Raw genomic sequence first — 14,335 nt, 5'->3', positions numbered from 1 at the left:
ACAGCACTGGCTGTCCTGGAACTCACTCTATAGACCAGGCTGACCTCAAACTCACAGAGATCCCCCTACCTCTGCCTCCTGAGTTTAAAGGCATGGACTACCACTGCCAGAACAAAAGTGCTAAATTTAAAGCTAGTTATTTTCAATAAGTTTTCAATAAACTTTTCAAGATATTAAAAAAATCTGGAATCTTTTATCTTGTCCGCATCACAGTCTTTTGTGAAAATGTTAAATAACAGGCAAAGCAAACAAAAAGAAAGGAGACAGTAAGTCACTAAAGTGGAAAAAACGCCAGGAAACACAAGAGAAACTACAGATGAAAGCTAATTTTGAGCACTATAGAAAACAGGTTAGGGACAGGGGCAGCTCAGTTGGTAAAACACTTGTCCCAGAAACATGAGGACCTGTATTAGATCCTCCTACCAAGTAAAAAAGCTGGGCATAGTGGAGCCCCACGACATGACAGACTCTAGAATTATGTGGTAGACAGACCTCTAGGCATGCCTGTGGGGAATTGCCTTGACTATGTTCATTTATTTGGGAAGGCCCATCTTAATTGAGAGCAAGATTTCAACTTGTAAGTGAGAAAGTAAGCAGAACACCAGGCATACATTTATCTTGGCCGTGGTCGTAATGTGACTGATTTCCTTAAGATACTGTGATTTTAACTCATCTAGCAATGATGGACTGTATCCTGGCCTTTAAGTTACTTTTGTCAAACTATTTTATTGCAGCACCAGGAAAAGAATCCTAGCATTGGGGGTGAGGGAGTGGAGACAGACCCCTGGAGCTCACTAGCCAGCCAGTCTAGCTTAATGTGAAAGGCCCAGGCCTTAATGTCAAAAGACAAGGTGGCTTGCTCCTAAGGAATGTGACCAGAGGTTGACCTCTTTCCTCTGTGTGTGTGTGCGCACGCACGCACGCACACACACACACACACACACACACACACACACACACACACACACACACACACGGGGGAGTAACTAAAAATTTTAAATTACAAGTACAATAAAAAGAGCCATGACTAGCAGAACTGAACTGTTTACACTTCCTGGAAACACACTGTTATTTCCCACTCAGCCCCTGGCCCAGTGCAGGCACACTGCAGCACAGAAGGCAGCATTTCAACAGACTGTCTGCTTCGATTTCATTGGGTGGACACGGCACTACCATCAGGAGCATACTGTTAAGATCACTCTCAGTCTCAGGTTTAACTGTGTCTCATTTAGGAAAGCAAAGAAAAGAAAGCTCTACCTTCAGTCCTTTGAGAAACTGCTTGGTTATAGCCACAGCGTCTTTGGGGCTGAAGAGGTCACTTCCTCTAACCCGTTTACCACCGTATTCAACAACTGCTGACACAAGCTGTAAGAGAAAAAAGGGGAACGGTTTTTTATTGCTTAGGTATCAGGAAGCTCATTTAATTAAAAGTAACTTCATTAAGACAATGAAGACATGAGAGGACAGAATTACACACCTTGTAAATAAATAGTATGGTTTACCCTTTGTTGGGGCTGAGACTAACAGACTTGGTTCCTAGGGTTGGGAGTTAATGTAAATTTGGCATTGGGTATTGTGCTGTTACAAGTGATGGTTCTCCAAGCCAGGCAACTGCCATTTGGGAGCTAGTTGTATCCCTCACTTGGGTATCCAGCAGCTCCTTACCACCTGCTGTATGCAACTCTGCCTTAATAGTATATGGTATCAGGGAGGGGCAACAGTACACGGGGAGGGGGAGACTAGAGAAGGGGACACCATCTGTGCAGCTGTGGGGAACACTTATCCTTACTGGGTAAAGGCTTTCCATGCATGGCCTTTTGGGGGAGGAGCACTTGCACCCCTGTAAGTTACCCCTCATCTATTCTCTGTAAGGAAGCCCAATAAACCAATTGGTTCCCTGAAGTAAACTTTGGCAAAACTGTCTTGGCTTGTGGTTGGGACCTTAGGAGGAGGGGTAGATATTGCTTAAATCTCCCCCTGGGACAATATCAACACAATACATGCCAGTAATTCTAGCATCTGGGAGGCTGGTAGGGGGATCTTAAGTATAAGGTTCCCTTGGGATACATAGTGAGGCTCTTGCTCAATTAAAATAAAGCACACACAGGCACACACTAGGTTACCTTTCGGTACTTCTCAGAAACACCTTTACTCCTGAGGTCCACTAAGAGTCCTGGCAGGCTGTTGCTGCTGTGTCGCTCATAATGCAGAGCATACAGCGTCACCAGACGAGCTGCATCCAATTCTGTGACTTTAGGGTTCTGCAGGAGTCTCTTCACATTCTGCAGAAAGACAGAGCCAATGCTAACCCTGCCACTTGAGTGACCTCTGTGCAATGCCCAGGACCTCAAGCTTATTGAGTGGTAGGCACACATCTCAGCTGACATGCAGGCCATTCTGTTTCAACCACAGGACAGCAAATGCTTCTTGTTCAACAGAAGAATTAAGTAGGAATAAAAATTCAGCAACTGTGGCTCTTGCCTTTCCTGATAGCCTGAGTCATCTCCATGGTGATGTAAGGAGCACGGACTACTTCCACTTCAGTCAATACAGTGCACAGCAGAAACAAGCACTTTCTGGTCAAAGGTGGCTTTCTCTTAGTGCTGCTCACCCTACTGTATACAGACACAAGCTGGTAGACTTACACTGGGCTGGGCTTAATCTTCAAGAAACAACATGCCTCAAGATGGTTAAAAGAAACGTGTGTGTAATAGCATGCAATCTCTGAAGTGGAGAATGCAGAATCTAAGAGGCAGGAGCTGGAAGCAGAGGGACAGTGTAGTCATGTTTGGACTTTCTCTTCCATACATAAGGGCCTTTCTGCACGACACATATTTATATTTTTGTGCAGTAAAGCACACAGTTTAAGCCAAAACTACATTTAAAGGCCCCAGAAGGCACAATGCCAGGCACTGTTGAGAAACACTGATGTGTTTGAGCCAACGTCTGTCCTCAATGAGCTCACAGACTCATTGAGGGATGAAGCAAACATAAGTCACTCTGCCACAAAGCATGTCGTTTCAAAGTACTTTAGCTTCCTGAGACTGAAAACGTGGACAGGTATCAGCTAGCACAGAAGACATATTGGCTCATATACTAACTTTTCATCATGGACAGGATTCCTTATGATAAAAGAGGACACAGTGCCAACACGTCAATAAGAGAAGAGACAGAAATCCTAGGGCTTCCTGCAAGAAGTCTATAGCTCTGACTTTGGCAGCTAACACACTTCCCACCATGTTAAGGGTCCGGGGAAAGGGCAAAGGTAAATGAAGATTCAAAGATATGTCATTGCAATCAAATCAAAATAAAATACAAAACTCCAAATAACCGATGAAGACAGCCTTAGGTGGTATCTTCATTTTGACAAAACTAATCCCTATAAAAAGCAAACTTTTTTAGAACTTTAGAGCCTAAAGAAACATTTTCCCCAAGAATAAGGCTGTGGTTACAAATGCTGGAGAGCTAAGTAATTACTTTATTTAGTATTTTGGCTTTTTATGACAGGGTCTCACTCTGTCATCCAGGTTGGCCTGGTACTTACTATGTAGAATTGTGGGGTTTCTTATGTGTATGCCTTCAAGTGCTGGGACTCCAGGTGAGCTACTCAATCTGGTTAGGGCTGTTATTATTGTTAGTGATACAAAGTTAGACAGGTTTCTAGTTTTTTGTTGTTGTTGTTGCTGCTGGGGTTTTTCTTTTTTTGTTTGCTTTTGATTTTGCTTTATAAGACAGGGTTACTCTGTGTAGCTTTGGAGCTTTGTCCTGGAACTTGCTCTGTAGACCAGGCTGGCCTCGAACTCACAGAGATCCACCTGCCTCTGCCTCTTGAGTGCTGGTATTAAAGATATGCACCACCACCGATGGGCATTTGTTTTTGTTTTGATTTTTTAAGTTAGACTTTAAATGGTCAGCTTACAATCCTTCCCACATCTATATCTAGTATGTGATTTTGTAGAATGTGAGCTTTTCAGGAGCAATGTATAGGGCTATAAAAACATTTCACCACCATCAACAAAGCCCCAAGTCTCTGATGTCTAGAGAATCTTCTATTGTTTAACGTTGCTTATCACCCTACTTCTTTTTTTTGCAGCACACTTTTTATGACATAAAAACATCTAAATTATTGTACGAATTACAGATGAACTCAGTGGCTAATGAGAGCCTCCTTTTTTTTTTTTTCCTGGTTTTAGTTCAGTCTTTAGAACGTCCTCCTTGCCATGCAAATAGTCAGTGAAAAACATCCAACCAACAGATGAGGACAGCAAGATAGAATTAGCAGAGGCATGGGCTCAGTAAGCTGATGCAATAAAACAACTCTTCCCCTAGCAGTCCAAAACAAAGTGCTGGAAAGAGTCCTGGGAAAACGGTAGAAGGTACACAGGACCTGATCTCACTAACTGGTAAAATATCTAAATCAGTGTTCAGGTTCCTGGTTTTGAGATGGGGTCTCATGCATCTCAGGCTGGCCTCAAACTCATTTTGCAGCTGAAAATGATCTTGCCCTCCTGATCTTGCTGCCTCCAGCTCTCAAGTGCTTGGATTACAGGCATGTGCCATCATGCATGGCTGTATAGCTGCATGTGACGGCCCTGTCTTGTAATCCAGCACTCCAGCACTTTGGAATCTGAGAATGGATGATTGTTACAATTTAAAAGCCAATCCGGGCCAGGCGTTGGTGGTGCACGCCTTTAATCCCAGCACTCGGGAGGCAGAGGCAGGTGGATCTCTGTGAGTTCAACGCCAGCCTGGTCTACGGAGCGAGTTCCAGGACAGCCTACAAAATAATACAGAGAAACTCTGTCACGAAAAAAAAAAAAAACGAAAAACAAAACAGAACAAACAAACAAAAAAACCAATCTGGGCTACCGAGTGAGACCTTGCCTCAAAAAAACCCCAAAGATGGGTTAGCACATAAAGGTGATTGCTGTCAAGCCTGATGACCTGCGTTTAATGCCTAGGACCTACATGGGAAGGAGAACAAGTTCCACATTTGTATCATAACTTGTGCATACAGACACACACACACACACACACACTAAATAAATAAATGTGAAAATAAAAACAAAAAAAGACTGCTATTAAGCATTATTGCACATAGTGGCGATAGGCATCATATATAATAAATACTAGTATTTTCTCACATTTTATAGACAAAAGGACTGGGGTTTAGAGCAGTTAGCAATCATTTCTAAAGTCATCATCAAAGACTCAAGTTCTTTGCTGCTATTTCCTGTGGCTTCAGATAGGACTGTCTCTTCATTTTTCTATATGCCATTAGCAGTGATTTGAGATTTTCACCCAAGGTCAGGGAACAGGGTGTTAAACAGACCAGCTCTTTCTTCCAAATGAAGATCTATGCTATGACAACATAGGTGCAGGCTGGAGCTGCTTTCTTCCTGAAGATATTTCTCTTCATGACATGAAAATCTTCACCTCCTAGTCAAGCCACTCCCTTCTGAGGACACCCGTGTGCTTCAACGGTAGCACACCACACTTTGTTTCTAATGAAGTTCTTCCTAACTCAAGTTCTTTTTAGGTTTTATCTAACTTGTTAGAAATGACTTACATTTACAGTTTAATTTTTTCGTGGGATATATGAGCACTTTTTCTTACCACGATACATTTACTATTCAATAAAGCAAACCCCATCTCTCAAAGACCTCAGTGCATTGCTTCATGACGTTATTATCGGAGTCATCTGGGGTTAGGCCCTGGCATCCACTTACTATCAAACAAAAGTTCCCTTTATGGATATTCAAATCATGTCGCAAAGAAATCCTCTGTGGTCAGGGAAGCCCACTACTGCTGCCTATACAACTCTCATACCCGCAAGAAGCCTTAAAACTATAAGTTCCAAACAGAGATCAGATCACAAATGAGTTCTTTCCTGTTTGTTTTGAGTCAAGGTCTCTTCCTCAGCCCGGGCTGGCCTCAGACTCATGGCAATCCTTCTACCTCACACTCCTGAGTGCTGGGATGACAGACACGAATAATGCAGAGATTAGAGTTCACATCTTTTAAAGTATATATTATCTTTTTTTTAAAACAAGTACAAAACTAAGTTGGGCGGTGGTGGCACATGTCTGTAATCCCAGTACTTGGGAGGCAGAGGCAGGTGGATCACTGTTCCAGGGCAGCCAGAGCTGTTACACAGAGAAACCCTGTCTCAAACAAACAAACAAACAAAGCACACAACTAACACTTCATGCACAGGAGTGCAATAACTCTTTCTAGCTGGTTTTCATATGATAGATATAAATAAAAACACTGAACATTGACTAGTGATTAATTTTGGGTCTATCTTTATGAAGGAAAATATCAGCTACTAAAGAAACATAAGGAAATTTAAATTTAGTTAAGGACAAAGTTTAAATGTTTTTTTTGTTTGTTTGTTTGTTTGTTTGTTTTCGAGACAGGGTTTCTCTATGGCTTTGGAGGCTGTCCTGGAACTAACTCTTGTAGACCAGGCTGGTGTCGAACTCACAGAGATCCACCTGCCTCTGCCTCCTGAGTGCTGGGATTAAAGGCGTGCGCCACCACCATCCAGCAATTTAAATGTTTTATATTATATCTTTGCAATGGATAGCATACAGTGATTCAGAATGAGCCCCAAGGGGTTCACACAAAGACTCATAGCTGGTCAGAGTGCTAAGAGTTAAGTGTCTGCTGAGTGCTCACGCCTACAGAAGGCCTCTCTATCCCCTCCTCCAAGGCTCAGGGGGGCACCGGGGAGAAGGCATGGACAGAGGGCAAGAGCTGGGGGCTGGCAAGGTGACTTAGCAGTAAGCGTGCTTGCTGTGTAAGCCTGGTGAGCTGAGTTTGGTACCAAGGAATCACAGAAGAAGTAGGAAAGTACCAACTCCACCACGTTGTCTTCTGACGAACGCATACATGTGGTGGCACATGCACTCAAACACATCACACACACACACACACACACACACACGCACACACACACGCACACACACACACACACATTAAAAGATAGAGAATGAAGGGCAGTAGGACAGGGAGGAGTGCCATACATAATGAGGCTTTCCTCACACTCCCAGCAGCTGTGCTCACCTTCACAAGACCTATACAAGATGGAGCCCTTTGGCATGCCATCATGGATAGAGAGGGCTCACGAGGTTTTATCCTTCCTGGAGGAGTTATTGGTAGTTAACGGTTGCTGGGGCTTGGGGGTAGGGAGCCATTTTCTTCAGTTGTGTAGCTATTGCTAAGTTGCCCAAGCCCTAGTAAAGAACTCACCAGCCATGCTCATGCAAGAAAACTAATTAAATGTAATGGCTCACAAAGAGAGAGAAGGGGGAGAGAGAAAGAAAGTAGCTGATGACATGTTGGAAAGAATAAAGGGTTCAGTGAAGGTAGGAGGAGGATGACAGGGTAAAGAGGGAACCAAAATATATTATATACATATATGAACTTGTCAAAGGATAAACACATCTTTTTTGTTTGCTTGTTTATTTTTTAAGACAGGGTTTCTCTGTGGCTTTATAAGCTGTCCTGGAACTCGCTCTTGTAGACCAGGCTGCCTGTGCCTCTCAAGTGCTAGGATTAAAGGAGTGAGCAAACTGTCCGGCACAAATGGACATTGCACTTTCTGAAGATTCCTACTAACTGGTGATAATCAGTCCTTTCCTCTCTTTTGAGGCAGGGTCTCACTACACCACTATCTGTGCTTTTTCTTATCTGTGTTGGCGATCAAGCCTAGAGCCTCCACATGCAAAGAGCTATCCACCACTAAGCTACAGCACATCTTTGTTTTGTTTTTGTTTTTCGAGACAAGGTTTCTCTGTATTGCTTTGGAGCCTGTCCTGGAACTCGCTCTGTAGACCAGGCTGGCGTTGAACTCTCAGAGATTTGCCTGCCTCTGCCTCCCGAGTGCTGGGATTAAAGGCGTGTGCCACCAACACCCGGCTGATAAACACATTTTTAAGAAAATAAAATCAAAATGCATAAGACTGAAGGTTCTGATTGGGTCTCAATATATGGTTAAATGAGCAAACAAACTAAAGGCTCTGTAGACTATGGTACCACGTGAACTAAAACAGAGATAAACCCAGTTTGTAGAAGGCAGAAGCAAGTGAATCTCTGTGAGTTCAAGGCTAGCTTAGCTTGGTCTACAGAGTGAGTTCCAGGCCAGCCATGGCTACATAGTGAGATCCTGTTTCAAACAATGGACAGAGATGTGCACACACATGGCTTACAAAAAGCTGTAAGTGTACATGAAACTGTTAGCAGACTCGGGTTTTACTGTATACCTCTTCCAACCTACATTCATAATATGCTTAAGAAATAAAATATAATGTCAGTCTCAAGAACCGAGTCCTTTGTGAAGATTTACAGACCATGGACAATACACAAAGAGTGATGAAGAATATAAAGCAAATGACATCTTTATGATTTTTAAACTGTTTTCAGAAAGTCTTGATAAACATTTAAAGCTTAAAAGCAAGATCTACGGATGCCAGTAAAGCCTGGTGGACTAGAGCACCCATATGTACTGCTACCATTCAATTCTACTGTGTATCAAACTGTATACGATGGGGACACAATGTCATCAAGTATCTTATGTGTCACACTGAATCCTCATTGTGACATAGAAACCTCAAGTTGCTCTTCCTAGCATGGGGTAAAAAGTCATTTCCCCAAGGAAGTGCTGGTGAATGGAATATTCCCCAAAGCTAGGGCAGTATGGCCCTAAAGCCTGTGCTACATCCAATATACCTGGCTGACTTTATTTAGTTAGGTAGAATAAGAGAAGGTAAGTTTTAGAATATTAGTGGGGAAATGTGATTGTTGTAAGTGGCTCAGAAATTACTACCTCTCCAAGGATTTACTCCTAAATTATCTTTTTTTTTCAATGGTATCACATACAGATGAGTCATTTTTGTTTTCTGTCATCTTGACAGAATGATTTCAGTATTTCTTGGGAACCTGCAGTTACCTCTATCTGCTCATCCTGCCTAATTTGAATCTATCATTGCTTCCTCTCTTCTCCATGACTCCTGGGCTTGCCCCTCATTATTTATTACTGTTGCCAAAAGTCTACAAGCATCTTTTTTTTTTTTTTTACCTCTCATGAATCCTGCGTAGACTCAGTTTTCTACAGTCCTGCTTTTGTCTGGCTGACTTTCATTTAAGACCCACACCAGTTCTCAGCAAGCAGACTCTTAAACACTTCCAAAGTCTGTTCCTGCTTACCAACTCAATTTTACCTCATTTCTCTTCCGCACCCACTTTCAATAGTTTATTATTTCCTGCAGACCGATGCATCTTTGCTTTGCTGTTATTCCTGACTGAACTCCTCCTCCTAATTCTAGTCATTCCTTGCAGTCCACCTCAACATTTCCTTCTCTAAGAAAAACTTCCTAATAAAATAGCCTGGTCTATTTATGGTCAGAATCACAGTTTTGACTTAAGTAATATCCTGAAACATTATGTAATTTTTTCTTGTGTTTTAGTTTTGTCTACTCAATCATACTATGTAGTTCTTAAGGTTAGGGTCTGGTTATATCATTTTTCTTTTAAAATCCTCTGGTGGGGCCAGGTGCCGGTGGCGCACACCTTTGATCTCAGCACTCAGGAGGCAGAGGCAGGCAGATCTCTGTGAGTTCGAGGCCAGCCTGGTCTACAGAGCGAGTTCCAGGACAGCCTCCAAAGCCACAGAGAAACCCTGTCTCGAAAGACCAAAGGGGGGAAAAGCCATTCTTCAGCTTGTACTCCACTAGCTGTACATGGTGCCCATGTTTTCACAGCTCCACGCCCGTTTCTCCCTGCTGAGAGAGTGCTGTTCCTTTTTCCTCTGCTTGGCGTATGTACTCCACCTATCTGTCTGTCCAGAACGAGTTCTCACATCCTCTCCATCAAGAATCGGAAAGACTATCACTGAGAAACCCCATTGTTCTTCCTCTGTATTTCAATGTGCTTTTGTGAAGGCCTTGGTTACATACTTACTACGTGAGACTACAGCTCTTTATCATTTCTTTGTGTTTGTATGTACTTGCTAGTGTGAGTATAACACCCGTGTCTGCACATAGATGCACCATGGAGAAGCCTGAGGTTGACGCTGGTGCCTTTCCTTGACTGTTCTCCACAGGCTAGACTGGGCGGCAATACTCCCTATGATCTGCCTATCTCTCTGTCTCCTAGAGCGGGGATGACAGGTGCACAGCACCTCTTCATGTGTGTGCTGTGGTCTCAACTCAGGTCCTCATGCTTGAGCACTTCTGAGCCATCTCTGTAGCCACAACTCTTGAAAACTGCTTTCTTTCTCCTTACAGTGGGAACACTCTGAGAAGGATGGTGTCTTACGTATCTTCATCCTCTATGTCATCATCATAGCGTTTATATATAGCATATATCATGTTTGTGAAATGAAAAGCAATCTTCAGCAACTAATTCCTTTTTAGTGATACTGGGAATTGAACATAAGGCTATAGCTTCATCTTTTTTAAAATTTATTTTAAGGCAGGGCCTTACTATGTTGCATATTCAGGCCTTAAAAACTTGTGGTTCTCCTGCCTCAGCTCCCAAGTGCTGGGATTACAGTTGCGGGCTACCACACCTGGCTTATACCCATCTTAAATAGTTCATAACTCTGTGGTTAGCCAAGTTCCATGTTGGTGAAGAAGGGTTACTCGCCTTTGCAGGTTTCTCTGCCCAGCACAGTGTTCACACACAGTAGGTGCTCACCAGTTAGACTGACCTGGAGAGCACTAGAATGGTCATTCTGACAGGCCAGTTCTTGCTCGACCTCTGACACCTCCAGCAGATTCCGCTCACTGACCAACCGAGACAGCTCTCCGACCACTGTCACATGCTTTGATACAGTCCCAGACATCTTCTTGAACTGTGGGTAATTCTCAACAAAGGCCTGTTATGGAAGAAGCATAAATGGGGGATGCTGTTACATTCCAAATAAGAACAGGCATTTGTAAAGAAAGATTGTAAAAAGCTGGGGTCACTTTCCTGCCCAGGGTAAGTGCCCAGGACTCTCAACCACATGGTATTTATTAGTCTTAAGAAAAGAAAAGCTGGCACCTATCCTTAGGGTCTTTATAGAGGCCAGACATAACTGAGAATGGAAAGAAATACATGACTTACGATGGAGGTGCCATCATGCTATTCATTAAAGAGAAACTTTATAGAAAATGTTTCACTAAACAAGGTGACTTGCTGCATGCGATGAGCAATGCCTGTAATTACAGCACTGGGGAGGCTGAGGCATAAATACTGCCATGAGTTCCAGCCAGGTCCACATAGCTACTGTGTGGCCTGTAGTAATAAACACATTTCAAAAACAAAATAGACAAGACAAACAAGAAGCTGGGCATGATAACCCACATCTAGAATTCCAACATTCGGGAGGTGAAGGCAGGATCTCCCAAGTTTGAGGCTAGCCTGAGCTACACAACAATGATCAGACAGTCTCAAATACTACAATTCATCCTACAAAACTCATAGACAAGCAAAGAATCTTAATAGAAATTAGACCTGGAATATTCCAAAAATGTTGCCTACATAAATAGTCCTAAAGACTCAAGTGTAAGTCATCTGTATGTGTGTGTTTACCTTCATGTCTGCTATGGATTCAAGCTTTTGTTGTTCTTTTGGTTTCCTCTTCTGGAAGTCTTCCATGAGATTCTTTATATTGCTACCAATCTCTGCAAAGTTCAGGTACATGTTCTGTGAAAAAGGAAGTCAGAAGAAAGTTCAAAACTAGCCTGGTTTTTAGACGTCATACAAGAAGTGAGAAAGAATTTTCAACACAGACTTAAAAGACAAATTCCACTTTAATTACTAAGTCTGGACATTAGCCAGGACTCTAATGATGAATACCATTACTATTCTCATAAAGAGCTAGCAGAGGGGAGGAAAGTAAAAACTATGTGAGCACTATGAAAAAACACTGCCCAGGCCAGCCTGAGATCAGCCTCACTGCAAGAAACCCTTATGTGCCCGCGTTCTCACAAGCCAGTACTGATACCTTACATAAAAACAACTTAAAAATTAAGGACACCTACATTAGCATAGAATTCATCATTTTCAGCAGACAGGACCACCTCTCTTAAGTCTTTGCTGATTCCTGGCACTCTGGAAAGATCAATCCGGTTGTTGTTTATGCCCAGTAGTTCATGGACCATGGCCTGATATGTCCACTAAAGGAATGTGACAAAACATGGGAATATTAAGGGTTTAGGAAAACAAAGAGAGGTAACATTCTTAATAACTAAGCCTGTTTCACACCAAGTTCTTCTATTTAGCTCATATTTTTATTAATACTTTGTTCTCTATTAAGTATTAAGATTGTTACTTTCATTGCTTAAAAACTCAAAAAAGTCAAAATACTTTCATATTTCACACTTTAGAGAAAATGTAACAAGAAAAAATTACAGCTATCATTAGCTTTTTGATTGTGAATTAAGAGCATATTTTTGGCTTCACAGATAGGGCTATATTGGTACTACAGTTGCAAGCAGTACCACTTCCTGCATGCTTGTGTGGTTTTCTGCTGCCTGAGAAGTGTGTTCTTGGAGATCTGAGTAGTGCTATATTTATCCCAGGAACACTAATATCATCAGAAAAAAACCTTGTGAGTTAATCAAAATACTGGCATAATCAGACACTTGCCTCAGAATCCATTTTATCTTATATTTTCAACTGAGTATGAATTGTTAGGAAGGATTGAGTTCCAGCCTTTAAAAATGTAAATTTGTTTGGTTAAAAACACAAATCTGAGCCAGGCATTGGTGGCACACACCTTTAATCCCAGCACTCAGAGGCAGAGGCAGGAGGATCTCTGTGAGTTCCAGGCCAGCCTGGTCTACAGAGCGAGTTCCAGGACAGCTTCCAAAACAATACAGAGAAACCCTGTCTTGCAAAACCAAAAACCAAAACAACAACAACAACAACAAAACAAAAACAAAAAACAACCCCCCCAAACCAAAAAACACAAATCTGCCTTCTTAACATTATGGAGAGTGGATTTTTAACAAAGCTAAGTATCTTTAAACAATTTACTATTAAATCTAGAAGCAAATGCTAGAGATGTTTTATATGTACATACAACAAATAAATTTATTAAGAAGTAATTTAAGGAAGATGGAGAGATGGCTCAGTGGTTAAGAGCACTGGCTTTTCCAATGACACAAGTTCAGTTACTGGCACCCACATGGCAGCTCACAATTGTCTGTAACTCCACTGCCAGGGATCCAACGCCCTTTTCTGGCCTCCATGGGCACCAGGCACACTTACGTTACACAGACATATATTCAGGCAAAGCTCCCGTACATAGTTTTTTTTGTTGTTGTTGTTCTTGCTGGTGTTGTTTGTTTTTAAGAAAGAATTTAAGATGTAATAAAGGAAAATATTTTAAAGGTTGTTTATTTGTGTGTGTAACTGTGTGTGGATGTCCTTGGAATCCAAAGGAGTGTATTAGATCCTATCGGTCTGGAGTTACAGGAAGTTGTGAGCTGCCCATCATGAGTGTTGGGAAATGAACTTGAGTTCTTGGAAGAATCCCCTGTGCTCTGAACACTGAGCCATCTCTCTAGCCCAAAAGAAGGTGCTTTATTGCCTAAAAGATTCGTCAAAGGGTTGATAAGATGGCTCAGCAGTTAAGAGCACTGACTGCTCTTGCAGAGGACCTGGGTTCATTTCCCAGCACCCACATGGCAGCTCACAGCTGTTCATAGCTCCAGTTCTAGGGAGTCCAATGTTCTTTCTGGTCTCCACGAGCAACAGGCACAAGGGTGGCACACAGACACACAGATAGATACACACACAGGCACACACCCAAACACACAGGCACACAGACACACACACACACCCAAACACACAGGCACACACCCAAACACACAGACACACACTGGCACACACCCAAACACACAGACACACAGACACACACCCAAACACACAGACACACACTGGCACACACCCAAACACACCCAAACACACAGGCAAATACCCAAACACACAGACACACACAGGCACACACCCAAACACACACAGGCAAACACCCAAACACACAGACACACACACACAGGCACACACCCAAACACACAGACACACACACAGGCACACACCTAAACACACAGACACATATACAGGCAAACACCCAAACACACAGAAGAAAAAAACATGCAGACACACATAGGCAAACACCCAAACACAGAGAAGAAAGAAAGAAAGAAGACATACAAGGATTTTTTCAATCTCCAGAACAAACTAAAACAAACAATAATAAAATACAGATTTGCTAAGAGAATTCTGAGTAAGCCAGTTCCCTTCGGCATTCACAGTAATACAGTAAAGAGGACACTGTCAG

General features: G+C 42.4%; 1 protein-coding gene across 2 annotated transcripts in view; it reads right to left on the bottom strand.

Moving 5' to 3' along the window:
- Nucleotides 1-14,335, bottom strand: part of Vps45 (vacuolar protein sorting 45 homolog) — a 56,918-nt gene that overhangs the window by 29,060 nt on the left and 13,523 nt on the right. For both annotated transcript variants that reach the window (XM_005084249.4, XM_013123831.3), the window contains exons 8-12: nucleotides 12,033-12,167; nucleotides 11,581-11,694; nucleotides 10,715-10,882; nucleotides 2,124-2,282; nucleotides 1,258-1,365 (exon numbers count right to left, since the gene is read on the bottom strand). In XM_005084249.4, coding sequence (XP_005084306.1) covers nucleotides 1,258-1,365; nucleotides 2,124-2,282; nucleotides 10,715-10,882; nucleotides 11,581-11,694; nucleotides 12,033-12,167 — 684 coding nt within the window. The remainder of the gene's footprint in view (nucleotides 1-1,257; nucleotides 1,366-2,123; nucleotides 2,283-10,714; nucleotides 10,883-11,580; nucleotides 11,695-12,032; nucleotides 12,168-14,335) is intronic.

This window comes from Mesocricetus auratus, unplaced genomic scaffold (genome assembly GCF_017639785.1).
Source record: "Mesocricetus auratus isolate SY011 unplaced genomic scaffold, BCM_Maur_2.0 Super-Scaffold_100009, whole genome shotgun sequence".
Lineage (NCBI taxonomy): Eukaryota > Metazoa > Chordata > Mammalia > Rodentia > Cricetidae > Mesocricetus > Mesocricetus auratus.
The sequence above is the reverse complement of the archived record's forward strand: the minus strand, read 5'-3'. Positions and strand labels throughout refer to the sequence as shown.